Source organism: Octopus sinensis, linkage group LG25 (genome assembly GCF_006345805.1).
Source record: "Octopus sinensis linkage group LG25, ASM634580v1, whole genome shotgun sequence".
NCBI lineage: Eukaryota > Metazoa > Mollusca > Cephalopoda > Octopoda > Octopodidae > Octopus > Octopus sinensis.
In genome coordinates, this window is record NC_043021.1 from 5,041,055 (window position 1) to 5,054,129 (window position 13,075).

General features: G+C 40.2%; 1 protein-coding gene across 4 annotated transcripts in view; it reads left to right on the forward strand.

Moving 5' to 3' along the window:
* Window positions 1–13,075, forward strand: part of LOC115224289 (rho GTPase-activating protein gacU) — a 195,931-nt gene that overhangs the window by 74,732 nt on the left and 108,124 nt on the right. Inside the window, exon 1 of one of the 4 annotated variants that reach the window (XM_036513500.1) lies at window positions 6,341–6,367. The exons of the other annotated variants lie outside the window; for them this stretch is intronic. Coding sequence (XP_036369393.1) covers window positions 6,356–6,367 — 12 coding nt within the window. The 5' untranslated portion in view covers window positions 6,341–6,355. Of the gene's footprint in view, window positions 1–6,340; window positions 6,368–13,075 lie in introns of those variants that run through there. 4 annotated transcript variants of the gene reach the window in all.

The following is a 13,075-nucleotide window of genomic DNA, read 5'->3' on the forward strand; positions in this document are numbered from 1 at the left end:
GCACGCCGGGCGATATGCGTAGCCATATTTTGTCTGCCGTTACGTTCTGAGTTCAAATTCTGTTGAGGTCGACTTTGCCTTTCATCCTTTCGGGGTCGATAAATAAAGTACCAGTTACGCACTGGGGCCGATGTAATCGACATAATCACCTTGTTTGTCCCCTCTATGTCTAACCCCTTGTGGGCAATAAAGAAATATATATTCTGCAATGATATCCGTTTGACTAATTAAAAGTGTTATGGATGGAAAATATTTGGGAGTTTGTTGTGTCTGTGTCTATCATGTGTGTATTTGTGGACACTGATGTAGAGCTGTGTTAATATCTTGTGTTTCTCTAAGGTAGTGGTGTGGGGTATTCCCTAGGACTTAGGTAAACTTTTGAAAAAAAAGAAATGAGAACCATACAACATATTAAGGTTCATTAAAATCAATAAAATCCTTCAGAAGACTGAGACCAATAACAATAAAATACAGCTACCTAAAATGATATTTATTTCTAAATTTAGTTCCCTAATCTGTTTTTCTCTCTATCTTTTCTTTAATGAAGAATGTAATTGTCTTCAGATCCAAGAATTTTTTTTTTTTTTTTTTTTTTTTACAGGAATTTTGCAAAATTGCAGAGCTTAAAATTAGCCAAAGTTAATTTGTAAGTCTGCAGCAAAAAAAAATATAAAAAATAAATTTGAAAAAAAAAAAAAAAATTATTTTTTCATGCACCTTAGCTGCCTAATCTACATAACTAGCATGTCTGGAAATACATTCTGCTCCAGACATGGAATTTATCTGTCTGCAATTAGTTATATATATATATATAAGAATATTTGGATTAGCTCTTCTCTCTTATATTATATATTTTTCCCTAATATTATTCTCATTACATGCTTTTCGCCACACAACCAAACACAGCTCTGTGTTTATGTACGTGCAGTGCAGTGTTTTGTTTTTCTGGTTTTCTCTTGTATTGGAAAGTGCTCTACATAAGTTTGTTTGCAGGTGTGGTTAAGAAGCTTGCTTTAGAAACCATGTGATCTCGTGTTCAGTCCCACTGTGTGGCACCTTGGGGCAAGTATCTTCAACTGTAGCCTTGCGCTGACCTAACCATATGAATGAATTTGGTAGACAGAAACTGGCGAGCTGGCAGAAACGTTAGCAAGCCAGGCGAAATGCGTATCTGTATTTCGTCTGCCGTTACGTTCTGAGTTCAAATTCCCGCCGAGGTCGACTTTGCCTTTCTTCCTTTCAGGGTCGATAAATTAAGTACCAGTTACGCACTGGGGTCGATATAATCAACTTAATCCGTTTGTCTGTCCTTGTTTGTCCCCTCTATGTTTAGCCCCTTGTGGGCAGTAAAGAAATGAGAAACTGTGAAGCTCCATCATATACAAGTTTGAGTGTGTTTGCATTTGTGTCCCATCACCACTTGATGACTAGCTGTTGGTTTATTTACATCCCTCTTCTTTAGCAGTTCAACAAAAGAGACTGATGGAATAAGTGCCAGACTTCATATAAGTACTGGGGTCAATTTGTTTAGCTAAATCCTTTAACCCTTTAGTGTTCGCATTATTCTGCCAAAATTAATGCTTTTTTATCCACATTGCCTTGAACTAATCAGGCATTATCTTGTAGCTATGAGATTTTGATGAGGTAGCTGTTAATTTTTAAAACGATATTGTAGGGTTGGTGTGAGAGACCAGATCTGGCCAGTTTGAACATAAAACAGGCAGAATACTTTTGGCCGGATATGGCCGGTTTAAATGCTAAAGTGTTAAGATGGTACCCCAGTATGGCCGCAGTCTGATAACTGAAACTAAGTAAAAGATAAAAGATATCTGTTTCAGTTGAAACATAATGAAAGCAACCATCAAGTTGAGAACTCCAGTCTGCTTAATATAAACAGGATACATTATGTAAATTCCTTATCTCAGAAGCATAGAATTGTAATACCTGGGCAGTGCACAATTCTGTAAAATGTATTCTATTTTTCTGCTTGTACCTGTCATCTGGCTGTTTTGTCTGTTACACCAAGGGAGGAAGACATAAAGATAGAGAAGCAGAAATAGTGGGATCAGTGAAAATAATAGAAAGAGGGAAAAGGTCTATATTATTTCTGTATAAGGCAGCGAGCTGGTAGAAACGTTAGCATGCCGGGCGAAATTCGTAGCCGTATTTCATCTGTCGTTACGTTCCGAGTTCAAATTTCGCCGAGGTCGACTTTGCCTTTCATCCTTTCGTAGTCGATAAATTAAGTACCAGTTACGCACTGGGGTCGATGTAGTCGACTTAATCCCTTTGTCTGTCCTTGTTTGTCCCCTCTGTGTTTAGCCCCTTGTGGGTAGTAAAGAAATATATATTATTTCTGTATTTGAATGCTGAAATCACAGGCACAATCAAAACATTTAACATAATAAAAGAATTTCATAAAGATCTATAAAGTTATGCATTAAATGATACATCGATAGATAGTCAAACGAGCTGGCAGAAACGTTAGCATGCTGGGCGAAATGCTAAGCGGTATTTCGTCTGCTGCTACGTTCTGAGTTCAAATTCCGCTGAGGTCGACTTTACCTTTCATCCTTTCAGGGTCGATTAAATAAGTACCAGTTACGCACTGGGGTCAATATAATTGACTTAATCCGTGTGTCTGTCCTTGTTTGTCTCCTCTATGTTTGGCCCCTTGTGGGTAGTAAAGAAATAGGTATTTCGTCTGCTGCTACGTTCTGAGTTCAAATTCCGCCGAGGTCGACTTTGCCTTTCATCCTTTCGGGGTCGATTAAATAAGTACCAGTTACGCACTGGGGTCGATATAATCGACTTAATCCGTTTGTCTGTCCTTTGTGTCCCCTCTGTGTTTAGCCCCTTGTGGGTAGTAAAGAAATAGATAGTTAAACTAAAGGGAAATAATCTTAGCAAATAACTGTGGATGTGTCACTCTTTTACATTTTTACACATTCCAGACGAAAGGCTGTGGCCATACTTACCATATTGTGGTAAGAAGCTTGCTTCCCAACTGCATGGTTCTGGCACCTTGGTCAAGTGTCTTGTATACTAATGTAGCTTTGGGCTGACCAAAGCTTTGTGAGTGGATTTGATTGATGGAAACTGAAAGAAGCCCATTAGGTGGGTAGGCAGGCAGGCAGGCGGGTGGGTGTGCATGCATGTGTGTTTGTTCACCATCACCAGTACCCCAGCTTGGCTGCAGTCTAATGACTGAAACAAGTAAAAGATTTTAAAGATGTCTTTCAAAATGGAAGGCACATTTAAGGATGTACTCCTAGATATGATGTGTCAGAAGTGGGTGGAGGAGACAAAAGGATGAAATGGTCTTAACTCGAATTTCTTTGATTATAAGTCTGCTAGAATTATGACTGCTCTGGCACTAAATCCTAATTCTAGCAGACTGAAGGTCTTATACCAGCCATGGGCAAATTGTGGTTCATGGGGCCTTTCTGAATGGCATGCCTAATGAAAAACTACCTTAGACCTTTTTTTTGTAATGGTGAGGCCCACTTGATGATGAGCCTTGTGTTGTGTGATCCACTCTTCAAAAAAGGTTGCCCATGCCTGGTGTAAATTATGGTAAATTTCAGCCAAGGAGAATATGAAAGCTAAATAGTTGAACTACTTAGCAAAGCATGAAGAATTCAAGTGAAGCTACTGACAGCTTGGTGGTGTATATTTTAACAGATGGTAAATGATTCAATGCCAACCACCATGTATGACACAGTTCCCACTTCCCTGTTCAATGTGTACATGGCTTTAGAGGAAAGGATATACAGCTAAAAAATATTTACTTTAACAATTCAGGCAAATTTTTTTTTTTTTTTTTTCTGGGTTTATTTGTAATTTATGCAGAACAATCCAACCCACCCCCTGCCTCTGGCTATGGATAACTTAGTCCTTAAGTCTAAGCAAAAATAATAATAATAATAATAATAATAATCCCCTTCTACTATATAAGGCCTGAAATTTTGGTGGGGAAATGGGCTAGTCTCTCTCTTTTTACTCTCTTTACTTGTTTCAGTCATTTTGACTGTGGCCATGCTGGAGCACCGCATTTAGTCGAGCAAATCGACCCCGCGACTTATTCTTTTTGTAAGCCCAGTACTTATTCTATCGGTCTCTTTTGCCGAACCGCTAAGTGACGGGGACGTAAACACACCAGCATCGGTTGTCAAGCAATGCTAGGGGGACAAACACAGACACACAAACACACACATACATATATATATATATATACATATATACGACGGGCTTCTTTCAGTTTCCGTCTACCAAATCCACTCACAAGGCATTGGTCGGCCCGGGGCTATAGCAGAAGACATTTGCCCAAGATGCCATGCAGTGGGACTGAACCCGGAACCATGTGGTTGGTTAGCAAGCTACTTACCACACAGCCACTCCTACGCCTGTTTACATCTGCTTCAGTGCTCAACTGATGCTTATTTTATTCACCCTGAAAGGGTGAAAAGGTAGAATCGACCTTGGCAGAATTTTAACTCAGAATGTAAAAATTGATGAAATAGCACTAAGTATTTTGTCTGGTGTGCTGACAATTCTGCCAGCACAAAGCCTGAAATTTTGCAGGGAATAGAGGCTAATTGATTACATCGACTCCTGTGTTTAACTGGAACTTATTTCATTGAATGGTGAAAAGCAAAGTTGACCTTGGGTAGAATTTGAACTCTGTCTCTGTGTGTGTGTGTGTGTGTACATATAGGACAAGCTTCTTTCAGTTTTCTTCTACCAAATCTGCTCACAAGGCATCAGTCAGCTTGAGTTTATAGTAGAAAATACTTGCCCAAGGTGACATATACTGGGATTGAACCCAAAGCCATATGAATCAATAAATCATTTTCTAGGCTTTGTGTCTTCTGCACAACTTTCTGATCAGACACAAACCAGGTATGTTTAATGCTTCGACATAGATGCAGGAGTGGCTGTGTGGTAAGTAGCTTGCTAACCAACCACATGGTTCCGGGTTCAGTCCCACTACATGGCATCTTGGGCAAGCGTCTTCTGCTATAGCCCAGGGCCGACCAATGCCTTGTGAGTGGATTTGGTAGACGGAAACTGAAAGAAGTCTGTCGTATATATATATATATGTGTGTTTGTGTGTCTGTGTTTGTCCCCCTAGCATTGCTTGACAACCGATGCTGGTGTGTTTACGTCCCCGTCACTTAGCGGTTTGGCAAAAGAGACCAATAGAATAAGTACTGGGCTTACAAAGAAAAAGTCCCGGGGTCGATTTGTTCGACTAAAAGGTGGTGCTCCAGCATGGCCACAGTCAAATGACTGAAACAAGTAAAAGAGTATAATATAAAAATAAGTTTCCATCTGATCCCTGAAATTTGAATCATCTTCAGCCCTTTTTGGTTATCAGGGAGCAAGTCAAATTAAGATGCAGTGAGATGGATCAAGTATTTTAGAAAATGTTGTTGTATAGCCCCATTTCAGACATGTTCATCTCATCATTTTAGGAGTAAGAATACATAAAGTAAATGTTTTTTTGAGAAATGATTAAGGCTGTGAAATGATTTAGCTTTTACTTGTTTCAATCATTGATCTGTGGCCATGCTGGGGCATCACTTTGAAGGGTTTAGTCAAATTGACCCCCAATACTCATTTCAAGTCTGGTACTTATTCTATCAGTATCTTTTGTCGAACTACTAAATTATAAGGCTGTAAACAAACACCAATCATCCAGTAGTAGTGCAGAAACACACACACACACAAACACACATATATCAACATATGTAAAAAGCTAACTCTAAGCTTGTTCTCGGTGAAGCGTTTAAATAGCTTAGAAGACTATGACTAAGACAACTCAGTGTGATTGAGTGGAATTTAGCCGCTATTTCTAACATTTCAAGTGACATATAGGTAAATCTCTCATTGGCCCAGTCTGTACGTTATGTTAGTACATACAAGTGTGTACACTAAGAAGACCCTACTTTGATAACATTGCTGCTTGTGTAAACTTGTTCATTTAATGCACGACATCAACTAGAACCTCCTTGAGATAAAACTTGAGATTTTCCCTCATCACGTGGATTTAATCACAAACACTCTGATTAAAGGTCTAAATACTTTAATCACTCAATTAATTCAAATATTCTAATCATCATTATATGTTTATTTTATTGTAGTGTTTTGATCATTTTGCTTTGTTCATTTTCTTAAAATAAAATCTGACATATCAGCATGTGTATGTATGTAAGAGAGAGAGAGAGAGAGAGAAAGAGAGTGTATGTAAGAGTGTGTGTGTATGTAAGAGAAAGAGTGTGTGTGTGTGCATGTCCTTGACTGTCTACTTCAGGGTTCATCTGTCTGTTTCAGTGACATCTTGTTTATTCCAATGTCCAGCAGTGTAAGTCTCCATCAATTTGTCTAGATACCTTTTGAGTTTCTGTTTGCCTGCCTGCTTGCCTTTTTAAGTCTGCCAGTTTCTTTGAGCCTTTGTTCTATCTGTCTGTTTGAGTCTCTGCTCTGTATGCCTGCCTGTCTGAGTCTCTTGTCTCTGTCCATCTACTTGTCTGTTATGGTCTCTGGTCTGTCTGTCTACCCAACTGCTTGGGTCTCTGGTCTGTTTGCTTGCCTGTTCAAGTCTGATCTGCCTGCTTGTCTGGTTTGGTTTCTGACCTGTCTACATGCCTGCTTGAGTCTCTGGTCTGTCTGTCCCTCTACCTGTCTGGGTCTTTGCTCTGTCTGCCAGCTTGTCTGTTGCCTGCCTGCCTATTTAAGTCTTATTTGCCTGCTTGTCTGTTTGGATCTCTGATCTGTCCACCTATCTGCTTAAGTTTGGTTTGTCTGTCTACTAAAGTTTCTGATCTGCTGGCCTGCCTGTCTGCTTACCTGTCTGTGTCTCTGGTCTGCCTGCCTGTCTGTCTGTTTGAGCATCTAGTCTATCTGTCCATCTGTATGCATGGCTACCCTTCAGCATGTCTAAGTATTTCTCTGTTTGCCCGTCTAAATATTGTTTATCTTAAAGTCTTGAAGGGGATAAGTTCAAAGGAATGTTGTGGAGTGGACTCCCTATGAAGTCAAAGCTAGAAGTTCAAGAATCAAATGTTTAATCCATATATTTTGTCAGATTTAGGGAAGAACAAATGAAAGGAGACAATAAAGATTTTCTATTTATAGAAATGGGGTAATGGGGATGTCAGAGCTCCATATATATACACACACACATATATATATATATATATAAATCAAAATAGATGAACATCAATGGAATTTGTATCTTTGTGGTACCAATGCCGGTGGCACACAAGAAAACCATCCGAACGTGGCCGTAGCCAGTACCGCATCGACTGGCCTCCGTGCTGTGGGCACGTAACAAACACCATCTGATCGTGGCCGTTCGCCAGCCTCATCTGGCACCTGTGTCGGTGGCACATGAAAACACCATCCGAGCGTGGCCGTCTGCCAGCCTCGTGTGGCACCTGTGTCGGTGGCACATAAAAAACACCATCCGAGCGTGCCCGTTCGCCAGCCTCGTCTGGCACCTGTGTCGGTGGCACATAAAATCACCCACTACACTCTCGGAGTGGTTGGCGTTAGGAAGGGCATCCAGCTGTAGAAACACTGCCAGATCTGACTGGCCTGGTGCAGCCTTCGGGCTCCCCAGACCCCAGTTGAACCGTCCAACCCATGCTAGCATGGAAAACGGACGCTAAATGATGATGATGATGATGATATATATATATATATATATATATATATATATATATATATATATATACACATACATTTATATATATATATACTCTTTACTCTTTTACTTGTTTCAGTCATTTGACTGCGGCCATGCTGGAGCAGCGCCTTTAGTTGAGCAAATTGACCCCGGGACTTATTCTTTGTAAGCCCAGTACTTATTCTATCGGTCTCTTTTTGCTGAACCGCTAAGTGACGGGGACGTAAACACACCAGCATCGGGGACAAACACAGGCACACAAACACACACGCACACACATATATATATATATATATATATATACATATATACGACAGGCTTCTTTCAGTTTTCATCTACCAAATCCACTCAATGCTTTAGTCGGTCCGAGGCTATAGTAAAAGACACATGCCCAAGGTGCCATGCAGTGGAACTGAACCTGGAACCATGTGGTTGGGAAGCAAGCTTCGCAAACACACAGCTATACCTGTGCCTATGTGGTAAGACCAGTGGAATAGACTTTAGGAAATAAAAGTACTGAGATCAATTTGGTCAACTAAATCCTTCGAGCTGGTGCCCCAGACTGGCCATTAATCCAATGACTGAAGCAAGTAAAAAAGTAAAAGACAATGAATAGTGTATGGAACAATGGATTTTTGGCCCTCCTCGTCATGAAATGACGACTGATGCGCTTTTTATCTACGGACTTTTGGATAATCATTTGTTGATTGGAAATACTCTTTTACTCTTTACTCTTTTACTTGTTTCAGTCATTTGACTGCGGCCATGCTGGAGCACCGCCTTTAGTCGAGCAACTCGACCCTGGGACTTATTCTTTTTGTAAGCCCAGTACTTATTCTATCGGGCTCTTTTTGCCGAACCGCTAAGTGACGGGGACGTAAACACACCAGCATCGGTTGTCAAGCAATGCTAGGGGAACAAACACAGACACCCAAACATATACACACACATACATATATATATATACACATATATACGACAGGCTTCTTTCAGTTTCCGTCTACCAAATCCACTCACAAGGCATTGGTCGGCCCGGGGCTATAGCAGAAGACACTTGCCCAAGATGCCACACAGTGGGACTGAACCCAGAACCATGTGGTTGGTTAGCAAGCTACTTACCACACAGCCACCTCCTGGAATTTATATTATAAATGCTAAGAGCATGATGATTGGAGTTGCTTAAATAAGATTTTAGTGTTTGTAAAACTGAAAGATCTCTTCTCCCCCCTCTCTCTCTCTCTCACACACACACACACACACTCCCTGTCTCTCTCTCTTTTTCACTTTCATCCCCTTTCACTCTCCTCCTTTTCTCTCTCTCTTTTATGCTTAGTGAACAATTTAATCTGTTGCAGCCTGCTTGTTAATCCTTTAATCTGTGAGATTGGAATTTTTACATCTATAAAGATCATTCATGAGCAAAACTAATCAGAGAGAAAGAGAAAGAGAGAGAGAGAGAGAGCTTATATAGACTGTTTAGACCTCCTTCAGGGTTTTAACTAATACACACACACACACATGTATATATGTGTACTGAATATATACACATACACACACAAGTACTTATTGGGGGATGGTCTTAAGAATCAACTCCTGTTGTCTAGGGAGTGGTGGTGGTGGTGTTGGAGAAAGTCAATTTGACCTTTTTGTTATTGAGGCTGTGAAGGGTGATAAATGCTCCACATGTGTGTTAAATGCATTGTTGCTGGTTGGTCTCCTGTCTTTCCCTCACCTAGAGTCAGCCCTGACCCAATGATCAGACCTATACTCAAAACTGTTAACCACACCTGATTATATTGTCTTTTAATCAGGTGTCATATATTTAGGCCTATGTCGCCTGTTGTGCCCTTTTCATTTTTGACCAGGCCACCTGCCCTGGTTTTATGATACAAATGCCCTATTTTAAAGTGATCTAAATCAAAATGCCCCCCATCACAAATTCATGTTAATTTATATTCCAAAATATCTGTTTAACAATCCTTTCTACTATAGGCACAAGGCTTGGAATGGGAGGCGGGGTAGTCAATTACATAGACACCAGTGCTCCATTGGTACTATTTTTTTTTGACCCCAAAAGGATGGAAGAGTTGACCTCAGCACCATCTGAACTCAAAACATAAGGCAGACAAAATGGTGTTAAAAATTTAATTCAGCTCGCTAATGATTCTGCCAGCTCACTGCTTTAAAATACCAGCTTAATAATGACTTACTTAATTAACTAAATTCATTATTTTCAACATTTACTGAAACAGTATATTTCAACAAAAGAGTTAATACATTGATACATAGGGTCCTATTATATTAATGGCGGTGCCCCAGCATGGCCACAGCTCGTGAGCTGAAACTAGATAAAATAAAATTAAAATAAATATTTGTGTTGTATTATCTTCTAAACATCATTTTAATTTACCAACATACATCTGTCTTTGAGAAAAAGATGTACTAGATAATTGCTTGTCCCAGATAGCCATGGCTAGACTGACTTTACTTATAGGTTTGTGTACCCGGAGCTGACCCATGGATAAATCATGGCTATTAATATTTCTAGGAAGTTTTGTCCTTTGGAATCAAAGAGGTGACAAATCAATTTGATCTTCACTCTCCATCTCTAACCTTTATTAGACCAATCCACTTGAGATTATTCTGGTTCTGATACAAATCTCCTGTTTTAAAGTGATCTCCCCCCCCAAAAAAGCACTCCTGATCCTTTGGGTGTACAGTGTGGACACAACCGATCATGTTTCCCTTGTAGATTACCTTGCCAACTTCATTATCGATTCGCACTCCCTGCTGCCGCCTTTGCCATTTTTTTGTTAGTCCAAATGAAGTAGGATGGTACATCGGTATAAAGTAGAGTTTGCGCAAGGAATCTGAAGTAGAAAATCTTTCATCAAAATTTCATACTCTTTTACTCTTTTACTCTTTTCAGTTATTTTGACTGCGGCCATGCTGGAGCACCGCCTTTAGTTGAGCAAATCAACCCCGGGACTTATTCTTTGTAAGCCCAGTACTTATTCTATCGGTCTCTTTTGCCGAACCGCTAAGTGACAGGGACGTAAACACACCAGCATCGGTTGTCAAGCAATGCTAGGGGTACAAAGACAGACACCAAATCCACTCACAAGGCTTTGGTCGGCCCGAGGCTATAGTAGAAGACACTTGCCCAAGGTGCCACGCAGTGGGACTGAACCCGAAACCATGTGGTTGGTAAACAAGCTACTTACCACACAGCCACTCCTAGAAAACTTATCAAAAGCATTTCCGTTCTAAACAGCCCCATCTTTTTTGGCTTACATTGTGTACTTTAGCCCTTTAGTGTTCGCATTATTCTGCCAAAATTAATCCTTTTTTATCCACATTGCTTTCAACTAATCAGGCATTATCTTGTAGCTATGAGATTTTGATGAGGTAGCTGTTAATCTTTAAAACGATATTGTAGGGCTGGTGTGAGAGACCAGATCTGGCCAGTTTGAACATAAAACAAGTAGAATACTTCTGGCCGGTTATGGCCGGTTTAAATGCTAAAGGGTTAAAGACACTGGGGAAGGTTTTAGTTACTATTTCTAGCGAGTCTGTGTAATCACATGGAGGCTCATTTCTTAGTGTGTCATTGTGCATGGTAGCATGCTATTTTGGCCAATTTGAACATAAAACGGGTGGAATACTTTTGGCCAGATATGGCCGGTTTAAATGCTAAAGGGTTAAAGACACTGGGGAAGGTTTTAGTTACTATTTCTAGCGAGTCTGTGTAATCACATGGAGGCTCATTTCTTAGTGTGTCATTGTGCATGGTAGCATGCTATTTTGGCCAATTTGAACTTAAAACGGGTGGAATACTTTTGGCCAGATATGGCCGGTTTAAATGCTAAAGGGTTAAAGACACTGGGGAAGGTTTTAGTTACTATTTCTAGCGAGTCTGTGTAATCACATGGAGGCTCATTTCTTAGTGTGTCATTGTGCATGGTAGCATGCTATTTTGGCCAATTTGAACTTAAAACGGGTGGAATACTTTTGGCCAGATATGGCCGGTTTAAATGCTAAAGGGTTAAAGACACTGGGGAAGGTTTTAGTTGCTATTTCTAGCAAGTCTGTGTAATCACATGGAGGCTCATTTCTTAGTGTGTCGTTGTGCATGGTAGCATGCTATTTTGGCCAGTTTGAACATAAAACAGGCAGAATACCTTTGGCCGGATATGGCCGGTTTAAATGCTAAAGGGTTAAAGACACTGGGGAAGGTTTTAGTTACTATTTCTAGCGAGTCTGTGTAATCACATGGAGGCTCATTTCTTAGTGTGTCATTGTGCATGGTAGCATGCTATTTTGGCTAGTTTGAACATAAAACGGGTAGAATACTTTTGGCCGGATATGGCCAGTTTTAAATGCTAATGGGTTAAAGACACTGGGGAAGGTTTTAGTTACTATTTCTAGCAAGTCTGTGTAATCACATGGAGGCTCATTTCTTAGTGTGTCGTTGTGCATGGTAGCATGCTATTTTGTGGTGTGATGGGTGGTGGGATGTTGAGTGTGGTAGGTATGTTTGTGTGGCAAATATTGTAATGCACCACGAGGAAATTGTGTCAGTTGCTTTCACTTCCCCCATAAGCAATTTCCATGACTACGTCTCATGGAAGAGCTGGTGTGTACAACATAAACAGAGAGCAGAAATGGAAATGTTGAGGAGCCAGCATGAACACGTACTCACTGTTGAATCTCAGATTACCAATAATTAAATATAACAAGACTGAATGCATTCTTACGACTAATTAGTATTGACAATAAAGAGGTAAGTTTCCTCTAAAAACAAAACCACAGTGAGACGGTAGCTTTTGCTTCATTTCCACTGTTTAATATCCTGGGGCAAAGACATGCATATTACAGTATCGCATTTACTTTTTCACTGTTTCTCTAAAAACTTCAAGGTCTCTGTTCCTCATCAAGCAACAATACCATTTTACAGAATGTACTCTGGCCTCTGGTCCTCATGCCACAGAACATTGGCAAACTTCTCCCCTTCTGCTTCTCCCATGGCTAAGTATACCTGTCTTCTAGCTACATGATATAGTTCTCTGCTACCACCACACATCACTCTTTGTCTGGTTAGGACTTTGCACCAGCCACAAATTTGATTTGTGGCTCTCAGTAAGTTATCTCATCAGAACTTCCAGTTATCTGTAACTCCTCCTCCTCCTTGTTAAATGCTTCGGTTAGGACATCTCTCAATCTTTGATTGTTCAGAGAACCCTTAAGCTTTCAGATCATTCTTTTCCAGACTGGTCTGCTTCTTGGAATCCTTTTGGCTTGTAACCTGAAATCGCTAATAACTAACCTTATCCTAAGGAATACATTCTTCTTGGGGGAAGGTTTTAGCAATGTTGAGCAACC